Source organism: Phoenix dactylifera, chromosome 12 (assembly GCF_051530095.1).
Source record: "Phoenix dactylifera cultivar Ajwa chromosome 12, Ajwa_hap1_PhDact_Kaust_v1.1, whole genome shotgun sequence".
Lineage (NCBI taxonomy): Eukaryota > Viridiplantae > Streptophyta > Magnoliopsida > Arecales > Arecaceae > Phoenix > Phoenix dactylifera.
The window spans coordinates 24,057,694-24,080,127 of NC_143201.1; the positions used below are offsets into that span (position 1 = coordinate 24,057,694).

The window sequence follows — 22,434 nt, forward strand, 5'->3', positions numbered from 1 at the left end:
GGGATTAATTGATGTAAGGATCCAAATTTGATCAGCGTCAATTGATTGATTTGGTCAATTAATTATTTGACTTGGTCAAGATGTAAGGTCTATATAAATACCACCTCTCTCATGTATGAGGAATTGATGATTGAATAAAAAAGTCCTAGCCTTCTTCTTGTTCTTCTTCTTCCTCCTCCTCCTTCTCTTCTCTTCTTCATGCGTCTTTATAACCTCTTTTTTCTTCTTCTTCCCTTCTTCTTCCTCTTTCTCTCTCCCTCCCTGCAGTGGTCCGCCATCAGGCATTAAACAATGCATTATTCCGTCAGAAAGGACTCCACCAGGACTGTTGGTGGTGGTTATAACAGTTATAATGCCCATCATTTGTCTGAAAAACAACTTTTAAATTTTTAATATTAAAATAATTATAGTAAAATAACGGCTATTATAATGGTGTTATAACGGATTACAACAGCTAATAATGAAGGAATAATGTGTTGACTTTTTCTTTACTTTTATATTAGATGAAATAATATTATTTTTTGAACCATAAAATCATTAGTGGAGAGGATTTTAAGGTTAAAAATTTGAATTTTAAAAATATTATTCTATTAAAACAACATATAAATAAAAACTAACAATTATTACAACGATCTATAAAAAACAGAAAAGAATGGAAAATAATGGCTGTCATAGTTTTCATGTTATTTCACGTAATAACATAAAGGACGTGGCTGAAGCCATTGTAATAGCCGTTCTTATGGTTATAACACCACTATTTCAAACCATAGTATAAAGTATGGAGGCACTGCAGCTTTTCCAGCTACAAGTACATTGCTAGAAATATAATTAAGGTTCGTTTTCTGATATATCTACTGCAGCATGCTTTTAAATAACGATTTTATAACCATTATAATGCCTTATAATGGTTATTATTTTCCATTACTTCTCATTATAACAGATCATTATAATGTAAATAACTGCCTTTCTTTACTTGTACCTTCTTTTTTATTTAAAAAAAATGTCTTAAAGTTTGCTCCAAAAATGATTGTAAGATCCGAAAAATAATATTATTTAATATAATAAAAAAGTAAAAATATAATGCTATTATTTTTTTCATTATTGGTCTTTATTTTTTGTTGTTATACATTATAACAGTTATTATTTCGATAATTTTTTGAATAGTAAAAAATTAAAATTTGCCGTTTGAGATAAATAATAGGTGGTATACCCATCATAATAGCTAGCAACAGTTTGATAGGGCCCGTTATAACGGGATAATATATCATTTAAAACCTTGCAATCGAGCGAGAAAGAATGCAAGCAAAAGAGATTAGAGATGAGCACGTAAATTGCTCGTGAACAATTCATGCATTGGCTGGCGAGATGGTCTTTGGAAGCGATATCATTTTTTTAGCACATTAAAAGATATTTTTATATCTTAAGCCTGCTTAGAAGCTGCAGAGTATTCTTCGAAATATGATCCTTGGGATTCTTCGTTCTCAAGCTTCGGAGTGCGTAATCCACAGGGCAAAGAGGCCTGTTGATATTTTCTAGTTAACCAGTCGAAAGCTTGAGTCCTAAACTCCTCCACAGGAATCCTCCCTATCACTGTCCCAACTTAACCTGGGAGGTGGCACTCATCTGCATTTCTGGAGAAACATTGAAAACATACAGTACGGAGCTGATCAAAGACTTCAATGCAAACGTTATCGCTTGGAGCCCCAGTATCATTTTTAGGTGCCATTTGGTATGATTTTCACTTGCTATACTTTTTATAAATAAAAAATAATTTCTTTCTATTTTAAAATTTTAAAATATAATTATATTTGTTATAGTCAATTTTTTTAAAAAATAAATATACGGATGGTGATAGATAAAGCAAAGATAGAAATGATAATAATGATAGTGTGATTGAGGCAGAGATAGTGGTGACAGCGATGGTAGAGATAAAGATACCAATTATATAGTAGAGATGATGACCATGATAATGATGATGTGGTAACGATCGTAGAGACACTAAGGATGTGGTGGAGATGATGAAGCTACGGTGTGATCGCGGTGACAGCGGCAATGATACGAAGGCACATGGTAAAAACATGAGTATCTTATTTTTGAGAATATTGGAGTTAAAAAAATTTTAGTTTTACTTTTTGAATAATAATAAAAGTAACTTTTAAAAATTAAAATATAAAAATGATAGTATAAATTATGTTTTTTTATCTCAATTCCTATAATTTTATTTAAAAATAAAAAATATGAAATAGAAAAAGATGCCAAACAATTATTGTGATTTGCTTTAGTGAATGGAAAATAGGATATATCATAAGATTAAGCACAAAAATAGATACGTCACCTTGAGGAATCCAATATATAGGAATCAAAGGACAAGAGCAAGATAGGATTTGTGATTTTTCTATCATTTTTTTTTAAAAGAAAAAGGAAAGAAGTTTCTTGTGAAGGAAAGGAGCTCTTCCCATATAATTTAGCTTTTTTTCAATTACAAAGTTCCCATATAACGTAGTTTTTTTTTGAATTACAAATGCATAGGCGCAGAACATGTCTCTTGCTATGCATGAACTTGTCGAAAGAGGGAAAAAAAATGCATGCATACAAGAATTGAGCAAGAAATTCATCCAGTCTTAAGTGCCAATAGTCACAAACTACAACATTAGAGTCACGAAAAGGCAACCCGGTTTTTTCAAACATCTTTAACATTTATGAAAACGGCTATCGGGCATCATAGTCTGCCTTATAGACGAAAGTATTCATGCCATGGATATGAGGAGATGACTTCATATTTTGAGCTTGGCCCATGTTGAGGAGCATAGGCCTATAAAAGCATACCATTCGGTTGAATACAATAGTGGCTATGTAACTATAGGTGGCATTTGGTGATCTAAATAAGATCACTAAGATGATTTTAGATCATTGCCGATCCTTATCTCGGGATAATCAAATTTCTGGGAATCTAAGATCACCGCGTTTGGTATGCTATATTTTAATAATTAAATATTTTCGGATATCCACGAGTAACCTATTTGGTATTCTACGAAAATTCAAGATCACTAATCATGTAATACCAAAACTATCCCTAATATATTCCCTAAAAATATATTTATTAATCATATATAATATATTATAACAAAATTTAACATATTTATTAATATATTACATAAAAAAATTATTGATTCTATAAATTATTAATCCTATGAAGATATATAATTGTTATTATAGAACTAATATTTTTATTTATACTTATAATATATTATTTTTACTACTAATATTTATTTTGATTAAAAAATAAGGGAAGTTATATATTAAATAATTTTATTATGTACATATAAATTACAATAATAAATTTTTATTATAATTTAAAATTATCTTTGAATAATAATATGACAATAATATGATTAATAATATATTATAATACAATATATATCATAAATACAATATATGTAATATTAATATAATGTAGTATATATGATATTGATATAATATATTAACAGTACTTTGATATACTAATTTCTCCACTAGACTGAGGGGCATTTTTATATCCAGATTTTAGCCTAACATTACCATCTTGGGATGATTTTGGATACCCGACCTCAAGGACAGGTATTCCGTTAGGGTGATTTGAGAAGTAAAAATAATTTAGGATTACTGTCACATAGTATCATTGTGGTGCAATCAAGCACAATAATCTCATCACCTCCACCAATATTATTCTCGATCTTGGAATGATCACCCCATGCCAAATATTCCCTATAACTACACGCACATGGTGACTCTTTTCCTCATGTAACTCTCATGGGTAAAGGGATTTACTAGGATTAACTCTTGTGGCTGGAGAGTGATGGACATATAACAGCATTTTGCATCCTAGCTATCAGCAAGAACATGGATGCTGAGAATCCAGGCGAGGATCAAAGTTTTCAAGTACTGTGAGCATATGAGTAGCTACTACACTTTCCTTTGTAAGATTAGATACAAGATCAAGGCATCCAGAAATTTTGAGATCACTGTTGAATCTCGCTTCCTCATTCTAGTAGAATTACTTTCTCATCAGCCTCTTGCGCCATGATATGGAGACACCTCAATCGACCATTTGACATCATGGAGACTCACGCAAAAAAAATCTATTTAAATTCCTAATTTCCAAAATTATATTAAAGTTTTGAACGCACATCAAACCTGAGATTTGATAAAACCACCCATTGACCATAGCCATGTATAGAACATTTGCACAACTGCTTTAAACTATGCTGAAAAGCAATCCACATTAGGGACCCACGCATCAGCGGGCACGTCAGATTTAGCTACAAAAAAATAGGAATTTGTTATTTTCGACTAAATTAGAACAAGTTAGTATGATCAACTTATGCCTCTTATAACTCTTGTCCATGAACAACCATCAAACACAGAAAACCAGTTAACAAGGATAGCCTAGGGGGATCACATTCTCATGCAACAGATATTCTTGATGTGAGTTCTCACACTACAGAAAAAAAAAAAAAAAAAAAAGGCTATTGCGACTCTGGATTGTCGATGCTAAATAGAAGCATCGGCAATTGTTTTTCCAACGATAAAACTTACCGACGCTTCTAAAAAGCATCGGCAAATAATGGAATCTGCCGACGCTTTACTTAGCTTTGCCAGAAGCTACATATTACCGATGCTTATAAGCGTCGGAAGGGTTAATCACCGATGCTTATAAGCGCGACGAAAGCCAAAATCCGACGACACTTATAAGCGTCATCGGAGGCCAAAGAGGAAAAGAAAAAGACGACGCTTAAAAGCGTCGTCGGAATCATACTCACTAAATGCCCCGATTAATATTAACTTCCCCTTAAATTTGAGCCAGACGACGCTTAAAAATTTCGTTGGAATCCACACTCCACCCACCCATGCCAACTCTGACTATAAAACACCAAAGCGATGGAAACCCTAGCTGTGGTTAGAGAGATAGAGAGAGAGAAGGGAGTACGTACCGTCAGCATCCCACGCTTTGAAAAACATCGGAGATGCTGCCTTTTGAGGTAGTGCGTACCGCCGCGCTGCTCCCCCCGCTGCATCGAAGCCCACCTCGGCCCCCTGCTGCTGCCGCTCCCCCCGCCACCGCCGCACTCAAACCCCCTGTAGAGATGGGAATCGGGCCGTGCCGGGCCCGGCCCAGGCCCACCGGGCCACAAAATAAACGGGCCGTGCCTGGCCCGGCCCGCTTCGTAAACGGGCCGTGCCGGACACGGACCGCTTAGCCTAAAAGCTAAGCCCGGCCCGGCCCTAGGCCCGTGGGGTGGCGGGCCGTGCCGGGCCCTGGCACGAGATGGGTCGTGCCTGGCACGGCCCATCACGGGCCGCGAAATGGGCCGTGCCTGGCACAGCCCGTTTGGCACCGTTACGGGCCGTGCCAGGCACGGCCCGTCTGGCAGGGGGAAGAAAATAGCTGTTTCCAAACGGCTATTTTTTTGTTTTTACCCAAAATACTCCTCCCAACAGTCCAAAAATGGCTAATTTGAGGGGTATTTTGGAAAAAAAAATATTTGGAGTCCTATAAATACCCCTTTCCTCCCTCATTCTCACCACACCAAACCAACTATTCTCTCCTTCTCTACTACTATTATTTCTCTCTTCTAGCAATTTAATTTTTAGTTTGCATTTAGCAAGTGTTCAAGTGCTACACAAGAGGAGATTCTTGTTGAGAAGAGGAGGTCACTCCCTGTTGAGAGCACAAGAGGAAGCTCAGAAATCTCGGCTCTACCTCTGCCCTCTGGTCCTCTACTCATTTCCTCCTTGTGGTTAGTTTTTATTTTTTGCATTCACCAATTTAGATATGTCATCTTTTGAGGAAAGTCATTTTGGCATTCCTCCTGTTTCTGAGGGAGAAGAAACTAATCCCCAACCCCATGTTCCCAGTTCCTCTAGAACTAGTGAACCGAGTGAAGATCAAACCTCTTCTCGTAAAAAGACTAGTGTTGTATGGAATGAATTTGATAGAATTATGGTTGATGGAGTCTGGAAAGCAAAATGTAAAAAATGTGCCAAACTTTATAGTTGTAGTAGTAGTGGGGGAACAGGCCATTTAAAAAGACATCAAGAGAGTCATAGGATGCATGATTCTCATGCTCAAAGTACCCTTAATATACAAGGGGGATCACTTGTAGGTAATTTTGCATATAATCATGAAAATCAAAGAAAAGCACTTGTAAAATGGATAGTTAAGGATGAATTACCTTTTAGTTTATGTGAATTTTTAATTTTGAAGAATATGTTCAATTAAACCTACAACCTGCTTACAAAAGAACTAGTAGGCGTACATTTAGAAGAGTAGCTATGACTAACTTTTTAGCAATGAGACAAAGTTTAATTGAAACACTCTCTACTTTAAATGTAAAAGTTTCATTAACTTCTGATATTTGGTCAGCATCTGTAGGTAGTAATTGTTTTATTGCCATTACTGCTCATTATATTGATAATGATTGGCAATTAAATAAACGTATTCTTGCTTTTCGTGCTTTTGATTTTCCACATTTTGGGCAACAAATTTCAAATGTCATTTATCAAACTGAATGTTCATATAATATTAATGATAAAATTATGTCTATTACTTTTGATAATGCATCTAATAATAATTCTGCTGTTACATTATTAAAGGACTCATTGCATCCCATGTTAAATTGAAATTTATTGCATATTAGATGTGCATGTCATATCTTAAATCTTTCTATTCAAGCTGGCATGGGCATGATTCAAGATGTTATTTCAAAAATTAGAAATGCAGTTTCTTTTATTCATGCTTCAAGATCAAGACTTCAAGAATTTAAGAAACTATGTATAAATCATGGTAAACGTTTTAAAAAATTTAAACTTGATATAATTATTCATTGGAACTTAACATATAGCATGATACATGATGCATACCCATATATAAACTTATTAAGTGCATATATTAATGATCGTGGATTAGGCTTTACATTGACTGAAATTGATTGGAATAAAGAAAAAATTTTGAAAGATTTTTTGCTTAGTTTTTATAATGCTACTAATATTCTTTTTGGTATTTATTATCCAACTTCATGTTCATTTTTACAACAAACATATATAATTAGTCAAAAATTTGCAGAACATAGATATGATGATGTTTTAATGCCTATTATTGAGCAAATGGAATCTAAATGGAATGAGTATTGGGACAAGATATATCCTATGCATAATTTAGCTGATGTATTTGATCCAAGAGTTAAATTGAAAGGCGTGCTAATTTTACTTGATGCATACTGTAAAAATATGATTCAAGATCCTGAACCTGCTAAAATTGAGGTAAAACAACTTCTTTATGATATTTATGCTATATATGATGAAAAAATTCGTGGATCTAGATTCTCCGTACAAAGTTCTATTTCTTCTTCTAGTAGTTCTCGTTCGTCATCTATTTTTTCATTCATTGCACAGAGAAAACACACACATGCTTCAAGTTCATCTTCATCTTCTTCATCTTTAAGTAGTGAACTAGAATTTTATTTACGAAATGATCTTCAGTCTGCATATGATGAAAATTAAATAGAGAGTCTAGATGTATTATCTTGGTGGAAGAGTGTTAAAAATCAATATCCTGTTATGTCTGCAATTGCACGCGATATTTTAGCTGTGCCGATGTCCACAGTAGCATCGGAATCCGCTTTTAGTGCAGGTCGGCGTGTTCTTGACGAAAAGAGAAGTAGGATGACTGGCGAAATGGTTGAGATGCTTCTCTGCTTCAAAGATTGGTTGGATGCTGAGGCGAGACTTCAAAATAAAGGTGGACATAATACAACATCCTCTGATAATGATGATACAAACACTACTGAATACTGAATCACTGATGATTAGTAAGATTTCTTAATTTTTTATAATTGTATATTTTTATTTTTTTAATTGTTAAAGTGAGTCATCTCTATTTTTTCTCCTTTCTTATTGTATTCTGGAGGTCAGACCAAGGTCCAAACCTCCCTTCATGTACCATTTTGATTTAAATTAATAAACTGGTAGGGGTCTATGCCAAACCCCCCACCATTAAGGTGGCTTTATATTAATAAATCCTTAGTTTTCAATATTTATTAATTTATTAAAAAAAATTATTTTCATTTATTTTAAGGGGGACGGGCCGTGCCTGGCCCGGCCCAGGCCCGGTTCAGGCCCTTATGGGCCGTTCCGGGCTGGCTCGCAGGCCGTGCCGGGCCTAGGCCCTTATGGGCCGTGCCGGACTGGTTCGCGGGCCGTGCCGTGCTTGGCCCACGAGTCGTGCCAGCCCAGGCCCTTATGGGCCGTGCCGGGCTCGGCCCGCGGGCCAGGAATTGGTAACCCAGCCCGGCCCCCTTTTATGGGCCGTGCTAGGCACGGCCCGTTACTGTAGCAGACATGGCCCGCTTCGTGCCGGATCGTGTGGCCCGGCCCAATGCCCATCTCTAACCCCCTGCACTGTCACCACTGTCTCATGATCCAGCATCAACCCCCCTCCCTCGTCCACGGCCGTCCCCTCCGCTATGGAGGGCGATAGAGGCCGCCGGCGTAGGAGCTGATCCTGCCCCAAATAAGCCGCTGCGAGAGGTTATGAGAAGGTAATATGCTTCCTTTTCCTTCAATTCGTAATTTATAGTTTGCGTTATTCTTGTAATTTGGGATTAGAAAATTACTTTTTATAATTTGTAAATATGTTTCCTATGTCATTCTTATTGTAAAAAATAATTTAACAGAAGAAAAAAAAAAACAAGCGTCCGTATAAGCTTTTTATGTATAAACTTTAAAAAGCGTGGAAGAAGAGATTTTTTCATACCATGAGTGGTAGGACAATTTCATAATTGCAACATATTAGATAACTAGATATAAGATTGTAACAAGCAAGTTATGTTTCTTTGTACACTTCAAATTGACCTCCTGAAGATTTTGAAACACCTTGCACTCCCCATACATTATTAAATAAACACGAGTTCAACCATGCTCAGCTACGAGCAACGTGGTTGCCAAAAGACCAATCTAAAATGTCACCTATACAATCCGACCTTACTTTCTTTACATGACCCTTGGATACCAATTTCTATCTATACAAAATATGGAGCACCGTAAAACTCCTCCATTCACATTTTAATATACGCATTAGCGCATCCATCACTTCAAAAGTGGATGCACCCTATCATACAATTGCACCTCCAATTTTCCCTCACGTTTTTATACACTTGAATACCTATAGAACAGTTAGCATTCACAACCACCTGCTCGCTATGATATTTACCAACTTTCCGAGCCATTTTCGGGTAGGGTGCTCTTCTCTGGCTTCTCGCTTGGGCTATTCTTTGCTGGACTTTCTGCCAGGACACCTGCTGAAACAGTCCCATCTTGTTGCCGCACACAAATGTTCATGCCATTCAATGGAAATGGTTCCTGAAAACCCATTTGCAGTTTAGCGCAATCATCTCACTAACACTAGAAAGAAAAGCAAAAAGTTTGCAAGACCTGTCATACTAATACACAGAAAATGAGGCTGCACTTTAAATGCTGTTCCTTATGTAAAAGAAGTCCAATCATAATACATATATATATAACAAATGTTGCTTTTAAAGAATTTATTAGCAAAAATAACATATTTCATTTCATGTAATCTTCCACAGGTGGTAAAATCTCGCATCAAATGACTTAGAAGACTTCAAAATTTATAAACATAGTATAATTCTTGCAAGGATAGCCTAGTGAGGAGATAATCTTCCATTAAATTTTAATCCACCAACCCAGGATTCATAGAGAAACTGTTACGAAAAATCTAATCTAAATATATTCAACACCTTCACTTTTAGCATTCAATGCCACATGATGCTGAAACATGATGATTATGAATACAAGAAAACCTGTATCTTTGGAAAAAGATGCATGCCAAGTACTTTATAGTTTGTATGTTCGATGGAATGTGTACAATCGATATTCTGGTGGAATCTTAGATATCCTAAACCAAGGTTCACCAAACCGGTATCGAGACCTATACCGGTCGGCGTTGTAGACGGTTTTGAGGACGGTTCCAGCCGGTTTCGACCAGATCCAACTGGTTCCAGCCTCTAGGTGGCCAAAAGCATTTTCTAATGGCGAACCGAACCAAGTCGATTCGGTTCGGCTCAGTTCAGCGGTCACCGCCCTAAACACTATAATATCTCATAAATTTCAAAAAACTTTTATTTTCTTTACCTGATCACCAGCTTCGGTCCCCTCAAAATGGAAAAGAATAGGACGGCACCGCTTGTCTTCATTCATCAAGCTTGAGTTCTGGAAGTGGGCAACGAGTGCCACTTTGCCCTGAATTCTGGCATATGCCAATGAGGCAACTTTTTCACTATTAAACTTCTCCCATTTCTTCCCATTGAATGCCTATACATGTATCAAAAAAATTAGCACAGTTTTGTTTTTCAAAATTTACAAGTATTATGAGTTAATTCTAATTTAGCCTTCCAAGTTAAGATGCTAAATTCAGTATAAAAGAAATCCTATGCCTTGTTTTAGGATTAGGTTGGTTAACATTCTTGTTCCTCAAATATAAAGTTCAAGCATGTACTATCATCATTTCAAAATGTGTAAAAATTAAAAAAAACATTCTTATAAATGCAAGGACAGGAGGTATCACCTGATAAAAGGAGATGATATGAGAAGGAGATACCATGTTTATAAATGCATAACCAACATTGCATTTGTTCTGCACATTTGGAAGAACATTATGAATGTCAACATCCAATTCAGCTCTAGAAGACATGGTCAAAGCATTTTTTTCATATTCACTGAATTTACCTTAAAATCAATTGGCAAGTAGAGAAAGTCATAGGTACCCTTATGATTTTCGTCAATGGCTGCTAACAACATCTTGGAGGTGTACCTGGAAAGCAATTATCACACATCAATATCTCCATCTAAAAGAGAAGAAAATCTCACATATAAGTTCACCATAATATAAATGTGAACTTACTTATTTGGAATGTTCTTTATCATCAATGTTGTCCGGGTATCTTCCCCGCTGACTATTTTTTCCAAGTCAAGCTGATACTGCTTCTTGCTATCCACTTGACTCCCACTGTTTTCGGCTCGTCGACTGCGACCTCGCTCAACCAGACCCTCACTGCTAGCAAAACCTGGTCCAGTATATGGAGCATTCCCGAAAAATGTATGGCCCAGTCTCTGTGAGGAAATCATTCTGAAATTGGGTGAACTATTATCAGATGTGTTTCCAGACAAAGCATTTCCAAGATTCATGGAGGCCCCAGCACTCATATTCATCATTAAACTTCCATCATTTCGACAAATACCCATATTTCCAAATGTGACCTGGTTCATGAAAGATGCATCTGGTGACTCTGGAAAAAAACCAAAGTGCCTTTCAAAAGGAAGACCAGAGGGAGCTGACCCCACGTGATGGTGATCATAAGGGTGAGATGACCCAAGGAAAGAACCATTGTGATTTGAATAAAGAAATCCATGCCCTTGCGCATGGCCATTGGATGTGAATGACTGTCCCATAGATGGCGACTGCCAAGCAGATGATTGGGAATGCTCTGAATAAGGAGTTGGGCTACCCCAGAGAAACTGGGGTCCACTCAATGTTCCAATTCCAGATGCATGTGAAGTTGAAAGACCAAAAGAATTTAGAGTTCCTGGACTTGAGCTCACCACTCCGCTATGCTCTGGAAAGGAGCGAGAATGCTGAAATGCAACTCCCTGTGATGAATTGCTATTAAAAAGAACCTGTTCTGCATGGTTATCCCTATTTTGGTCTTTCCCAATTGGAGGGATTTTCACAGAGTTTGACATCACAGGAGGAAGTACAGAAGCTAATCCAGGCAAATGATTGCTGCCCATAGGGCTCATAGCTCCCCCAGTTGGGGACCTGCTCAGAGCTTGAAGTGGATTATTATCACCTGGACTGCCATATTGTGCCCATGTACCTGTCATCCAACCCGGCTTGTGAAAATTAGCAAAATTACAGCAACCTATTGACCGTGAGCTCAAACCAATTTAAAAGCTAATAGCCATCAACTGACTGAGATAAGACACAGTAACTAATGTACCTGGAGGAGAGCTGGTTATAGGTGATCCCACATAATGCCTATAAATTCTGCTTTCATCATGTTCCAATTCATAAGTCAATTGCTGCATCAAGCTGAATTCAGAAAGTAAACTTTTTTAGGACTTTGACCACAAATTACTTGAGGGATTGTAAATTGAAATGTTGATCATGGCATGGGCAGTAAACAAGTCTTCCATATATCACAGCCAAAATCAGCAAGTCATTTACACCATTTATATAGTGCCAGACACATAATTCACCATCTACATATTGAGCTAAATTATTGCAGTAGGAGAGCCTGCAAGACATACTCCAACATTCATAGACATGCAGTCACACATACACTGTAGGTATGTGTGTATGTGAGAGAGAGAGAGAGAGAGAGAGAGAGAGAGAGAGAAGAGCATTTAGCCGTTTCCACAATATTTTTGAGGAATAAGAAAAAATGTGTGATCAAGAACCAAAAATGTGTGATCAAGAACCACAAATCAGTATGATAAAATCCTCATTAAGAAACAAATCTAGGCTAACTGGTGCCAGCAGTGGCAATCAGCTCAGAGAAATTTATTATAAAAATAAAAAAAGGTGAAATCTTCAAAGTGTAATAATTGAACAAGTGTGCATCCTTGCCACCAATTGCAAGCCTATGATCAATTGAAATTGTAAACCTCATAATCCTTTCCAGTCTGATCTTATGAAAGGCACATAACATCCAATTGGTTAAGTATAACAGATCAGTGGGCCCACAAGAGGCTTTCAATGTCTTCAGGCAGAGATTCCCTTCATAGGCATTTCTCACGTACTTGACTCTTGTAAACCTAGACATCCTACAAGGGCCTATACACATGCCCCCTACCCAGACCATTTTGTAAAGTCATAAATTTCTTTTAGCATAATTAAGATTTAAAATCACCACATATCATCATTTTCAAAGTGGGATCGTGTTAATAATTTACTCAAAAATGTAGGATTAAAGATAAAAAAAACTCTGATCATAAATTGAAATATGTCAAATTAAAGGCATGATTTTACAATGCCAAGATATGACAGTAAAAACAGACTTGCTCTCACATGGCATGTGTACTCTTAATTTGGCTATAAATCTCTGATGACAGACAGGAAATCAGAGAATCAACTTCAACTAAAACAAACAGCAAGGCTGAGATCTCTTACGAGTTCCAAAATTTTATCAAGAGTGAAAAGAGTAGCAACTAGCAACACTTTCATTTCACTCCTAGCAACAATTCCTTCATGCAACAAGCAACCATAACATCATCAAGGGCATTCTGCAGTCTCAGAAAGCATAAAAGTAGCAAACACAGAATTATTGACCACAGTTTTTGAATAACAGGAACTGGAACGCGATAATGTAATAATCGAGGAAGCTACAACTTCTGTCAGACTCAAAATAGAATAAGTATACATTTTGGAAGAAACAATATTTCAGAATTACAAAAAATTTCTTCCCCTTGTTAAGAATAGAAAAGAGAACAGGAGTAAAGACAAACATAGCCTGATATGATCACATTTTGATGAAAAATAATCATAAAAGACTTGAGTTCTTGAATGAATAATGCAAACCAGACTAACCCAAAAAACAATAAACTTTACTAAGGGCGGAACAATGTGATGGAAATAAAGAAAGACTAGAACCATGTAATACAAACCAAGAACACAATTGGAAAGAAAACGGGTAAATGCAGATGCAGAAACTAAATTCATAGACATACCTTCTACGAGCCCCACCAGGACGGCTAGGTTCCAGCTTTATTCGTTTGCCAGCTATGTCACTCTTGTTCAATGCCCGTAGGGCAGCTTCTGCTGCTCTGACATCATAGAACTCAATAAATTTATGGTGCCGCTTGTGTGGAGTCTCCCTTATCTGTTTTATGCGACAAGGATATGTGCAACATTTCACATAAACTGGTATGAAGCCATAGAGCGAGAGAAAGAAAGAGAGAGAGAGAGAGAGATTATGAACAGGGTTGGAAAAACAAACTTCCCACCTCCTTTACTTCCCCATAAGCCCCGAATCTTTGACGAAGTTCATCATTTGAAACTGATGCATCCAAATTAAAAATTACAAGAGTTCCTTGGTTCATATCTTTGTCAGATGGATTGTCCTAGCAGGAAAAATATCTATCAGAAGTGACATAGGTTAAAGCAGATCTAAGATAAATTCAAAACATCTTCTATCGGACCTTGGGAATTGAAAAATGAATATCGAGTTTTCTCCTTCGTAGGGGCTTATTTTGTAATGCACGCATAGCAGTTCGAGCAGCTCTAATATCAAAGTAAGATATCATCACAAATCCCCTGTGCTTGCATGCAGTGTAAAGAGTCCGGATGTCCCCATATTGCTAACAAAAGGCAGAATATCATTGTAGATGTCAAACAGAATAAATAATGTCCACAAAAGTTATTCCACAATAATTTTACACAAGAAACAGAAGGGGAAAATAAAATTTATAATTCAGAAGAACAATCCACGACAAAGAAACTAAAAGGATCGAAAGAATATAGCTTTCTGATTGACATAATAAATGAATGCAGACATTAACTCCACATTAAAGATAACAATTGTCTAATAATAGGCACCCCAGGGAAAACAACTATAAGTGCATAACTGCATCCTTTTGAGCAAAATTTATAAATAAAAAACAAATGGATAATTAGAGAGAAGTAGTTCTCCACTTGCTTGATTGATAATACTAATATTCTAGCTTCATTATAACACTTATTAGTAGTCATCAGATACTTGCTGTGAACTGATTGAGGGCCTAAGTGTCCAACATCATTATCAAGCAGACTTTATTATTGCTGGCACATACCAGAAGAAAAGGATACATGGTAATAGAAATAGATACACCAAGGGTACACCGAAATATACTAGGAGATATAGGTGTGAGAGTTTCTAGTTGAAAGTAGACATGTTTAAACAATTAAACACGATTATTGACTACAAGATTTGGCAACCAAGTGCCAATAGAGTATACATAATGTTACATAATCAAGAAACTATATAAAAGGTAAACAATAATGAAATGAAATCGAGGAGAAGCAATAACAGTAATATGCAAAAGTACGCCTATATTGGTAGACTATTGACCCGAGAAAATAAGTGTATCATGTGACCAATATTGTATTGTGTACCCTATCAATGGTTTTGACTTGTATATGGTAAAACCATCTTATGAAGTGAAACCCACTACCAGTAACCAGTACGGAATATAAATTCTCATATTGTATTGGTGACTTAGCAGGATGAAACATATTGTACATCAGAATACAATATAAATTAGGCCCCTTTTGGCAGAGCTTTTGGAGGGCCAGAAAGTATTTTATGGCCCTCCAAAAGCACTTTTAGATGAAATAGGGGTGTTTGCTAAAAAAATCGAAAAGTTATCTTAGCTTTAGCAGAAAGCTAAAACAACTTTTTGGAAGGAGCTTCTCCGGAAAATCACTTTTAAGTCCCATCAGAAAGATATTTTGAGTTATAATTTTTTTTCTTTTAGACCAAAATACCTATGATAAAATATAATAATTATAAATAATAATAATAATATATAATTATAATAATTATAATATTTTATACCTTTATTATTGTATTATACTATAAATATAATATTATATTTCATTATATCATAATTCATTGATACATTATGTTATATAATATCAATTTATATTATATTATTATGCTATAGTATACAATATTATATTACTATATTATAATAATATTATATTACATTACATTAATATTATACTATATTATGTATTAATGTACTAATACATATTATATTTTATTATGCTCTGTTGTATAATACTATGCAATGTCCTCTATGGTCATTTTGTCATACCAAAAGTACTTTTTCAATTTGTTTATCACGGCACTTTAGCAATGTAATTACCAAACAGCAAATAGCTTTTTATAAAAGCTCTACTTCAAAGGCGGGGCGCCGGGGGGGGGGAGTGGATTGAGCCATTGTTTCCCCAGAAACTTCTAAAGTGTAGCATGCATGAACAGGTTAAGAGCATACAAGTTAAAGGACAGAAGAATACTTAACAACCAGACCTGAAAAGATAGCTCAATGTCCAGATAAGTCTTATAAATATGCCTAATAAATGTCTTTTGGCATGCACACTTGCAAGTTTTGAACAGAATATAATATCTAAAATAGCCAAAATATATCCTAGTGCCAAACAAGAAGAATGTAGAAATCAAACAAAAGGGTCCAGCATAAAACCAAAAATTGTCTACTAAAATGAAACTTATATGGTTTCCAGAACTAGCCCTTTACACATCTTAATTAATGTAAGTTCAATCAATTAAGAGTTTCACATGCCATCCAGCATAAGCAAAGCAGGAAAAATATTGAATCATCTCCTAGATTATATCTCCCCTGAATGAGATGTGTGATTAAGACCATTATAAAGTAGCATATCAAGAAGCAATATACTGATCGAAATAAATTTATGTATTGTATAAAAGAAGAACAAAAACCTTTTCCATGTTGGATGAGTGGTTACCTTGCTAGTTGCTTATGAGAAGTAGGTGGAAAACAAACTGTAGGAACAAGCCAACAACAATTTCACAACGTAAAGTTTAACATTTCATCCAATCCAACGATCAAAACCTAAGATAAGACAGACATTCCTACCCTCGTTTTATATAACACAAGCTATAGAGAACAAGCAGAAAGTTATTGATAGTTTTATACATATGTCCACACAAACACACGTGCATACACATATATGCATATATACTAATATGTGAATACATGGATCTAGTCATAGCAAATTCAGTGACAGAGACTGTTTTATATCAGCCAATGCTACTGAGTAATGGCAGCATATAAGTTGATACCTTCTGATTCTTCAATCAAGGAACACTGTAGCAAAACAATGTCAGAGTAATATTCAAGATCACATCAGCAATATTAGCTAACATTAACACTGACTTAATAGCCTGGATGCTCCAATGATATAACAATTCTCATGACAAACAACATATCGCATTCCAATACAAGCTTATGTCGACGAGATAATTAAAATCAAAACACAAAATTGTTTGGTTCTCAGTCAACATATATGTAGCCATCAATATTAGTTCAGCCAAGCTCGGCAATCTTTAGAAGCTAGCGCAAAAACAATGCTCCAACCAATCCCTAACTCAGCAGACAATCTATAAGCTAATTTATAACTTTTTTTTAAAAAAAAAAAGAGCAACTATCAAGTACTACAGCACCATTTTATCATGTAAGTATCCTTCACAGATTCCCAACTACACTTACACAATGATCAGACAACAAGAACTAAGACATCTCTTACTAGTAAAAGAAGGCATCATGACGGAAACAAGACAGATAGAAGAAATAGTTTGATATCCTATTGGTTAAGTGGAGACCTTATCCTCAACAAGAATATTAGCAGCAGAAACTTGGATTGCCACCTATCATATTGCTGATATGATAAAGAATGTAGTATTATTATTTGATGGATGGTTTATTGCCCCAAGGACAGATGCTGCAGCGCAATATAACATGATATACAAATACAGAGCAAAACTTTATTCTCCTTCAACATGTACTTATAAAAACTGTAATGCTAAAACAGTTTTTATTGTGGGAAAAAGTAGGTAATCGATACAAAGACCAGATTTCTAATATGAAAATATTCTTTCTTACAAATGCTGAATATTACACAAACTTCAAATGTTATTCTGTATCTCAACATCGAGATCTGTATCACCAAACACAAACAGGGGGCATCGGGGTATGACTAATATTTTCTTTAGTAGAAGATTGACTCACAAGGAGCAACAAGTGTCCACAATTTTGAAATACCAGACTGACCAATACGGGAACCGAAATTAACAACAAATAATATAAAGACAACAAATGGGATTAATGAGGCAGAGCTACTGGAATACTAATTATCAAACATAAATGAAATACCGCATGAAGCAACAATTAAACTGAAGCAATGTAAACGAACCATGTCGCAAATAATTTACCTCAAACAGAGACCGCAATTCTGAATCTTCAACATTACTATTAATGTTTCGCACAAATAAAGTTCTAGACGGATGCTCTCCATATGGATGTTCACCGGCAACAGTGCCAACACCATTTGGAAGGCTGTACTGACTAATCCCATTACCAGTATAGCCATCAGCAATACTTGCTTTTGCCATCCCAATGGTGAGGCCCTCTGTAGGATCAGAATCCAATTCTATACCGCCTCCACTGCCGAAAAGATCATACTCTTCCAACTCTTCCACATGACTAGGCAACCCACTAAGGTCAAAATCATCCATTATTCCAGCTAAAAGCTCCTCTTCATCATCAGGTAACAGGCTCCCAATTCCATGGAGGTCAAGATCATCCACAGAATCCTTACCATCAATCTTTTTACTCAGATTATTCATTTGAGAAGAAGCTTCTTCCATCACTGAATAGCAACAGAAAGCGAGCATGAAATCAATTCAAAGGAAAGTAGTTGATACTTAACAATGGTACAATAAACAGCTACATACATTTCTCATGTCGAAGAACCGGTAACGAGCTTGAGAAAAGGCTTGCATCACTTGATCCATGATATGCATTGGATCCAGATGGTATTCCCCATGCGCTGCTTCTGATCTTCTGTGCATTCTTCACTGGATAAATATTTGAAGGACCTGCAGGATATCATCAAATATAACTTCTCAATTCAGATTAAATAAATCTCTCTTCCATGATTGAGAAGCAGGATAGCTTTGTACTAATCTACCTGTTGGCTTTAAACCACCCGATGACTGCTCCATTGCATCTGCTCTGTAAGTTGACAAAAGAAGGCAGATTGGGAAAGAGGTAGAGATAGAAAGAGAAGCACGTTTCAAGTTGCGACTATTTTACGAAGATTAACATCGATTTCCACCAACTTACACTTCTAGGTCTAGCAAATTACACATGTCACAACAGCTCTGTTATGGTTCAATGTATCAGGGGATGTACCTTTTCTTCTTTCCTACCATATGTTTACAGGATGTATAAGAGTAAAAAATCGAATAATCTGACTGAAAAACAACTTGACGATTGAAACATCCCAGATCCCACATTGAACCATCTAAGATTTCGCATGTTAAACGCGCAGAATAACTTTCCCCTAATTTTTGAAGGTAAGATGACCCAAGTCAAAGACTCATATTACCAAAACCGATAGCAAGAAACAACAGCAACAACATTAACATTGTTATTAACGATATGAGAGTGCTGGCCGATAATATTTTGAATACGTCGAAAAGACGCCAGTTTATCATCCAACATAGAGAGAGTGAAAGAGAGACAGAAAGCGGATTTCCTCCAAAACCTCCATTTTTTCCGATTAATTATAAAAATCTCGGAAAATCAATGTAACTCGCAACTCTCTCCCGGAACTAGTGAATTTATCAAGTAGAGTCCACCAAAAAACCGCTACAGACGAAGTAATTTTGAACACCTGACATCGAATATTCCTTTTCAGCAGGACTGTGATCAGGAAAATAGAAGCACCGACAGCGAATTTAGAGTAAAATAAAACATACCTCCAAATCCAAAACCTTTTAATAAATCGCACCAAAAACACATGATCATGCCCGGGAAAAAAAAAAAAAAAAAAACTTTTTTGCTCCAGACTCATGTCAAAACCCAAATAAACCAAAAAAAGGGGGGGGGGGGGGGGGGAATCAAAACCAAGAAGCGATAGTCCCTTACCAAGCACAATAACTCGGAACTGAGACGAAGAACCCTCGAACGCTGCGAAACCCTTTCCCAAAACCCTGGCCTCCGCTCCTCAATCCAAACCCTCGATTCCCCGAAATCACGCGACGGTACTACGCCGCCGGCACGGAGCCGCCGCACGAACTTCAATACCCAGATATCATTCCCTGTTCCCCAGAATCGAGAGCGAAATCAGATAAAAAGAGCCCTCTTTCTTCTCTCCTTTCCCCTCTATCATTCGGCTCGACTCCCTCCTCCCAATGCCCCAGAAAGAGTCAGCAGAAAAAAGCGACAGAGAGAGAGAGAGAGAGAGAGAGAGAGACGGGGGGAGAAGGGGGAGATGAATTTTGGGTGCGCCGGGAATTTGCTATATTTGAATCGGTTTTGGCGTCCGTTGACGCAGCGCTGCTTGCTTGGCTGCTCAGCTCTGCTTCGCCTATGGAAGGAAGAATTAAATAATGCTTTGGGAATTGGAAAGTTGGAAGAACAGCGCGGTGGCACGGTTGTACGTGGAATTTCCGGATTACCACTGACTATTCCGATGATTGGGGGGAAATGCGTCATCCTTCCTTCGCTGCCAAGTTTTTGTTGCATTGTTAATCGCGGCGATTAGTATACACCCTCCAATTATATAGAAGGGGAAGGTGCTTGCCTGGATGATGTGGCTCTTGGGGTAACAGGGCATGGGGATGTCAGCGGGCAACGAGGCAGATTGGCTGAGTTGTGTCGATCGATAGGCCGTATTACATGAACTTGGTTTGGTTTGTTAAATTCTCGAGTCAGATTCCAACTGAAAGCTATGGTTGTATATAGATTACGTTGTACTTCCTTGTAGCCAATGTGCCAAAAAAAATAATAATATATCCAATACAGCATGGATATATGTTATATATATGATGTTTGAGTGAAAAGGTGAACGGGTTGTGGCTTGTATTCGGTTTAACTTTGATAATTAAGATTGCCTTAATGTTAGCTCATCCTAGGCACCGCGATGAGAAGTGCGATGGAGCTGGAGAGCTCGGCTATCAGCTATGCTAGCAGAAACAGAAAGGGCAAGTGGTGTGTAATAGTTACTGGATCCTTGTTAGGTCGCCACACTCTGGCCTGAAACAGCATAAACAAATAAATACTCTAGTAGAGCGTATCCGATGCCTAAGTCAGAATGGTGTTTAGGGAGCAAAAAGAGAATCTCTCATAGTTTGTTAGGGCATCTTTTTTCTCATGTATGTGTCCTCACTATCTGGGTTTTTCTCTTTTGTTGATTGTTTGGGCGTATGAGCTTACCTGCCATCGAAGAATTAGAGCACGTAGGCCGACCAAAAATGACTGGCCTGGGTACACCCTGTATGTCAGACGTGAATGTTTCGCACGCGGATGACGTCCCATCTATCACATTGATAAGATTTTGGTGATCACCGAAACTTTTGGTTAGGATACAACTAATCATGAAGAACTCATGATGTATAAATTTGATCACTGAACTCATGAAGAACTTTTGGTTCGATACATGTGGAGGTGCTACAGTATCTTAGCATCTGACGAATATCACAAAGTAGAAGACTTTCATTCCCTCTCCACCCCTTCTCACATATTCAGTTGATCATCGTAATCGAGTCTCCTTCGAGAATGATGCGCTCAGCCTCCAACCTCTATTTCACGTAGAAGATGTTCTTTCATACTGTCCTGAGCTCTGTTCTTTATTACTATCAGCCCATCGTTGCTTCGTCCGTCCGCAGCAATATATATGAGTTATGACTTTATTACCGTCACCTCTCTTCTCCCTCTCTTTTACTCATCCCAAGTTGGGTCTTTTTATATTTATTTTTGAAAAGTTCGTGTTTATTTCCGCAAACCATGCGCTAATCATATGAGGCTAGTCTTTATTGCAGACACCTTAGTATTTATTTTTATAGAATTAGTATTTATTTCCAACATGCTGTACTTATTTTTGGATATTTAGTATTTACCTTTTCTAAACCTTCTGTTTATCTTCATCCATTCTTGGCTTAGCTCCACTCAGTGTCGCCTAATTCATCTCTCCTTCTCTATATATAAATATATAATAAAATTAATTTTAAAATTAGGGTATCTTACACTCGCTTTCAGATTTGTACGGTGATTTAGCCTTTACAAAGTTTGTTTGGATCCCTCGCTAGTATCCCTCAATTAAGTGGGAAATGATGTATAAAGGAGAGAAGAAGATGAAGAAGTTGATGGGTTCAGGACTAAAATGAGAGAGAGAATGTGTGTGGGTGGGGGAAGTCACCAATCATCGTCGTGTCATGATTTGACCGTCCCGTCATCGATCATATTATTGCGAACCTCAAGGTCCCACCTACTCCCTCCTCGCGTGTCAACGTCAGATATTAATATATGGATGGTTGTTTGATTATTTATATTTTTTCTGAAATAGTTAAATGTAAAACATCACCATAAAAACTAGAGAGGGAAATGTTTCCGTAAAATTTATTTTTTGAATACTTATCAGTTTCGGCAAAATAGTTTCAGGGAGGACAACCAATGATATTTTTTGCGACTCATCGGTTTTGAATCTTACATTAACTTCTTTTAATAGAACTTATTGACACCCATATGCAATGATTAATTACCATGAATGTCAAGAATCATTGTACCAAAAAAAAT

General features: G+C 36.7%; 1 protein-coding gene across 2 annotated transcripts; it reads right to left on the reverse strand.

Moving 5' to 3' along the window:
- Positions 1-8,899: 8,899 nt before the first annotated feature.
- On the reverse strand, positions 8,900-20,393 carry LOC103699211 (protein MEI2-like 2). 2 transcript variants are annotated; one of them, XM_008781282.6, is made up of 13 exons: positions 19,786-20,393; positions 18,824-18,867; positions 18,588-18,731; positions 18,066-18,502; positions 14,254-14,412; positions 14,059-14,175; positions 13,783-13,934; positions 12,054-12,145; positions 10,958-11,930; positions 10,783-10,867; positions 10,622-10,690; positions 10,189-10,368; positions 8,900-9,396 (listed from the first exon to the last, which is right to left on the reverse strand). In XM_008781282.6, exons 2-13 carry the CDS (start codon positions 18,855-18,857, stop codon positions 9,244-9,246), a joined length of 2,595 nt encoding a protein of 864 aa, XP_008779504.3. In that variant the 5' UTR covers positions 18,858-18,867; positions 19,786-20,393; the 3' UTR covers positions 8,900-9,243. The 2 variants fall into 2 exon arrangements, with proteins under 2 accessions (XP_008779504.3, XP_089782552.1); XM_089926426.1 differs by lacking the exon at positions 19,786-20,393 and having other exon boundaries at positions 18,824-19,454.
- Between the last annotated feature and the right edge of the window lie 2,041 nt (positions 20,394-22,434).

Bases quoted from the DNA above. Each gene is read 5' to 3' on its own strand.
- LOC103699211 (XM_008781282.6), bottom strand. From the start codon at position 18,857: ATGGAGCAGTCATCGGGTGGTTTAAAGCCAACAG. The intron at 10,691-10,782 runs GTAAATTCAGTG...CCAAATGTGCAG, and splicing joins ACTTGCCAATTGATTTTAAG to AACAAATGCAATGTTGGTTA. The intron at 9,397-10,188 runs GTAAAGAAAATA...ATGGGTTTTCAG, and splicing joins GGACCGAAGCTGGTGATCAG to GAACCATTTCCATTGAATGG.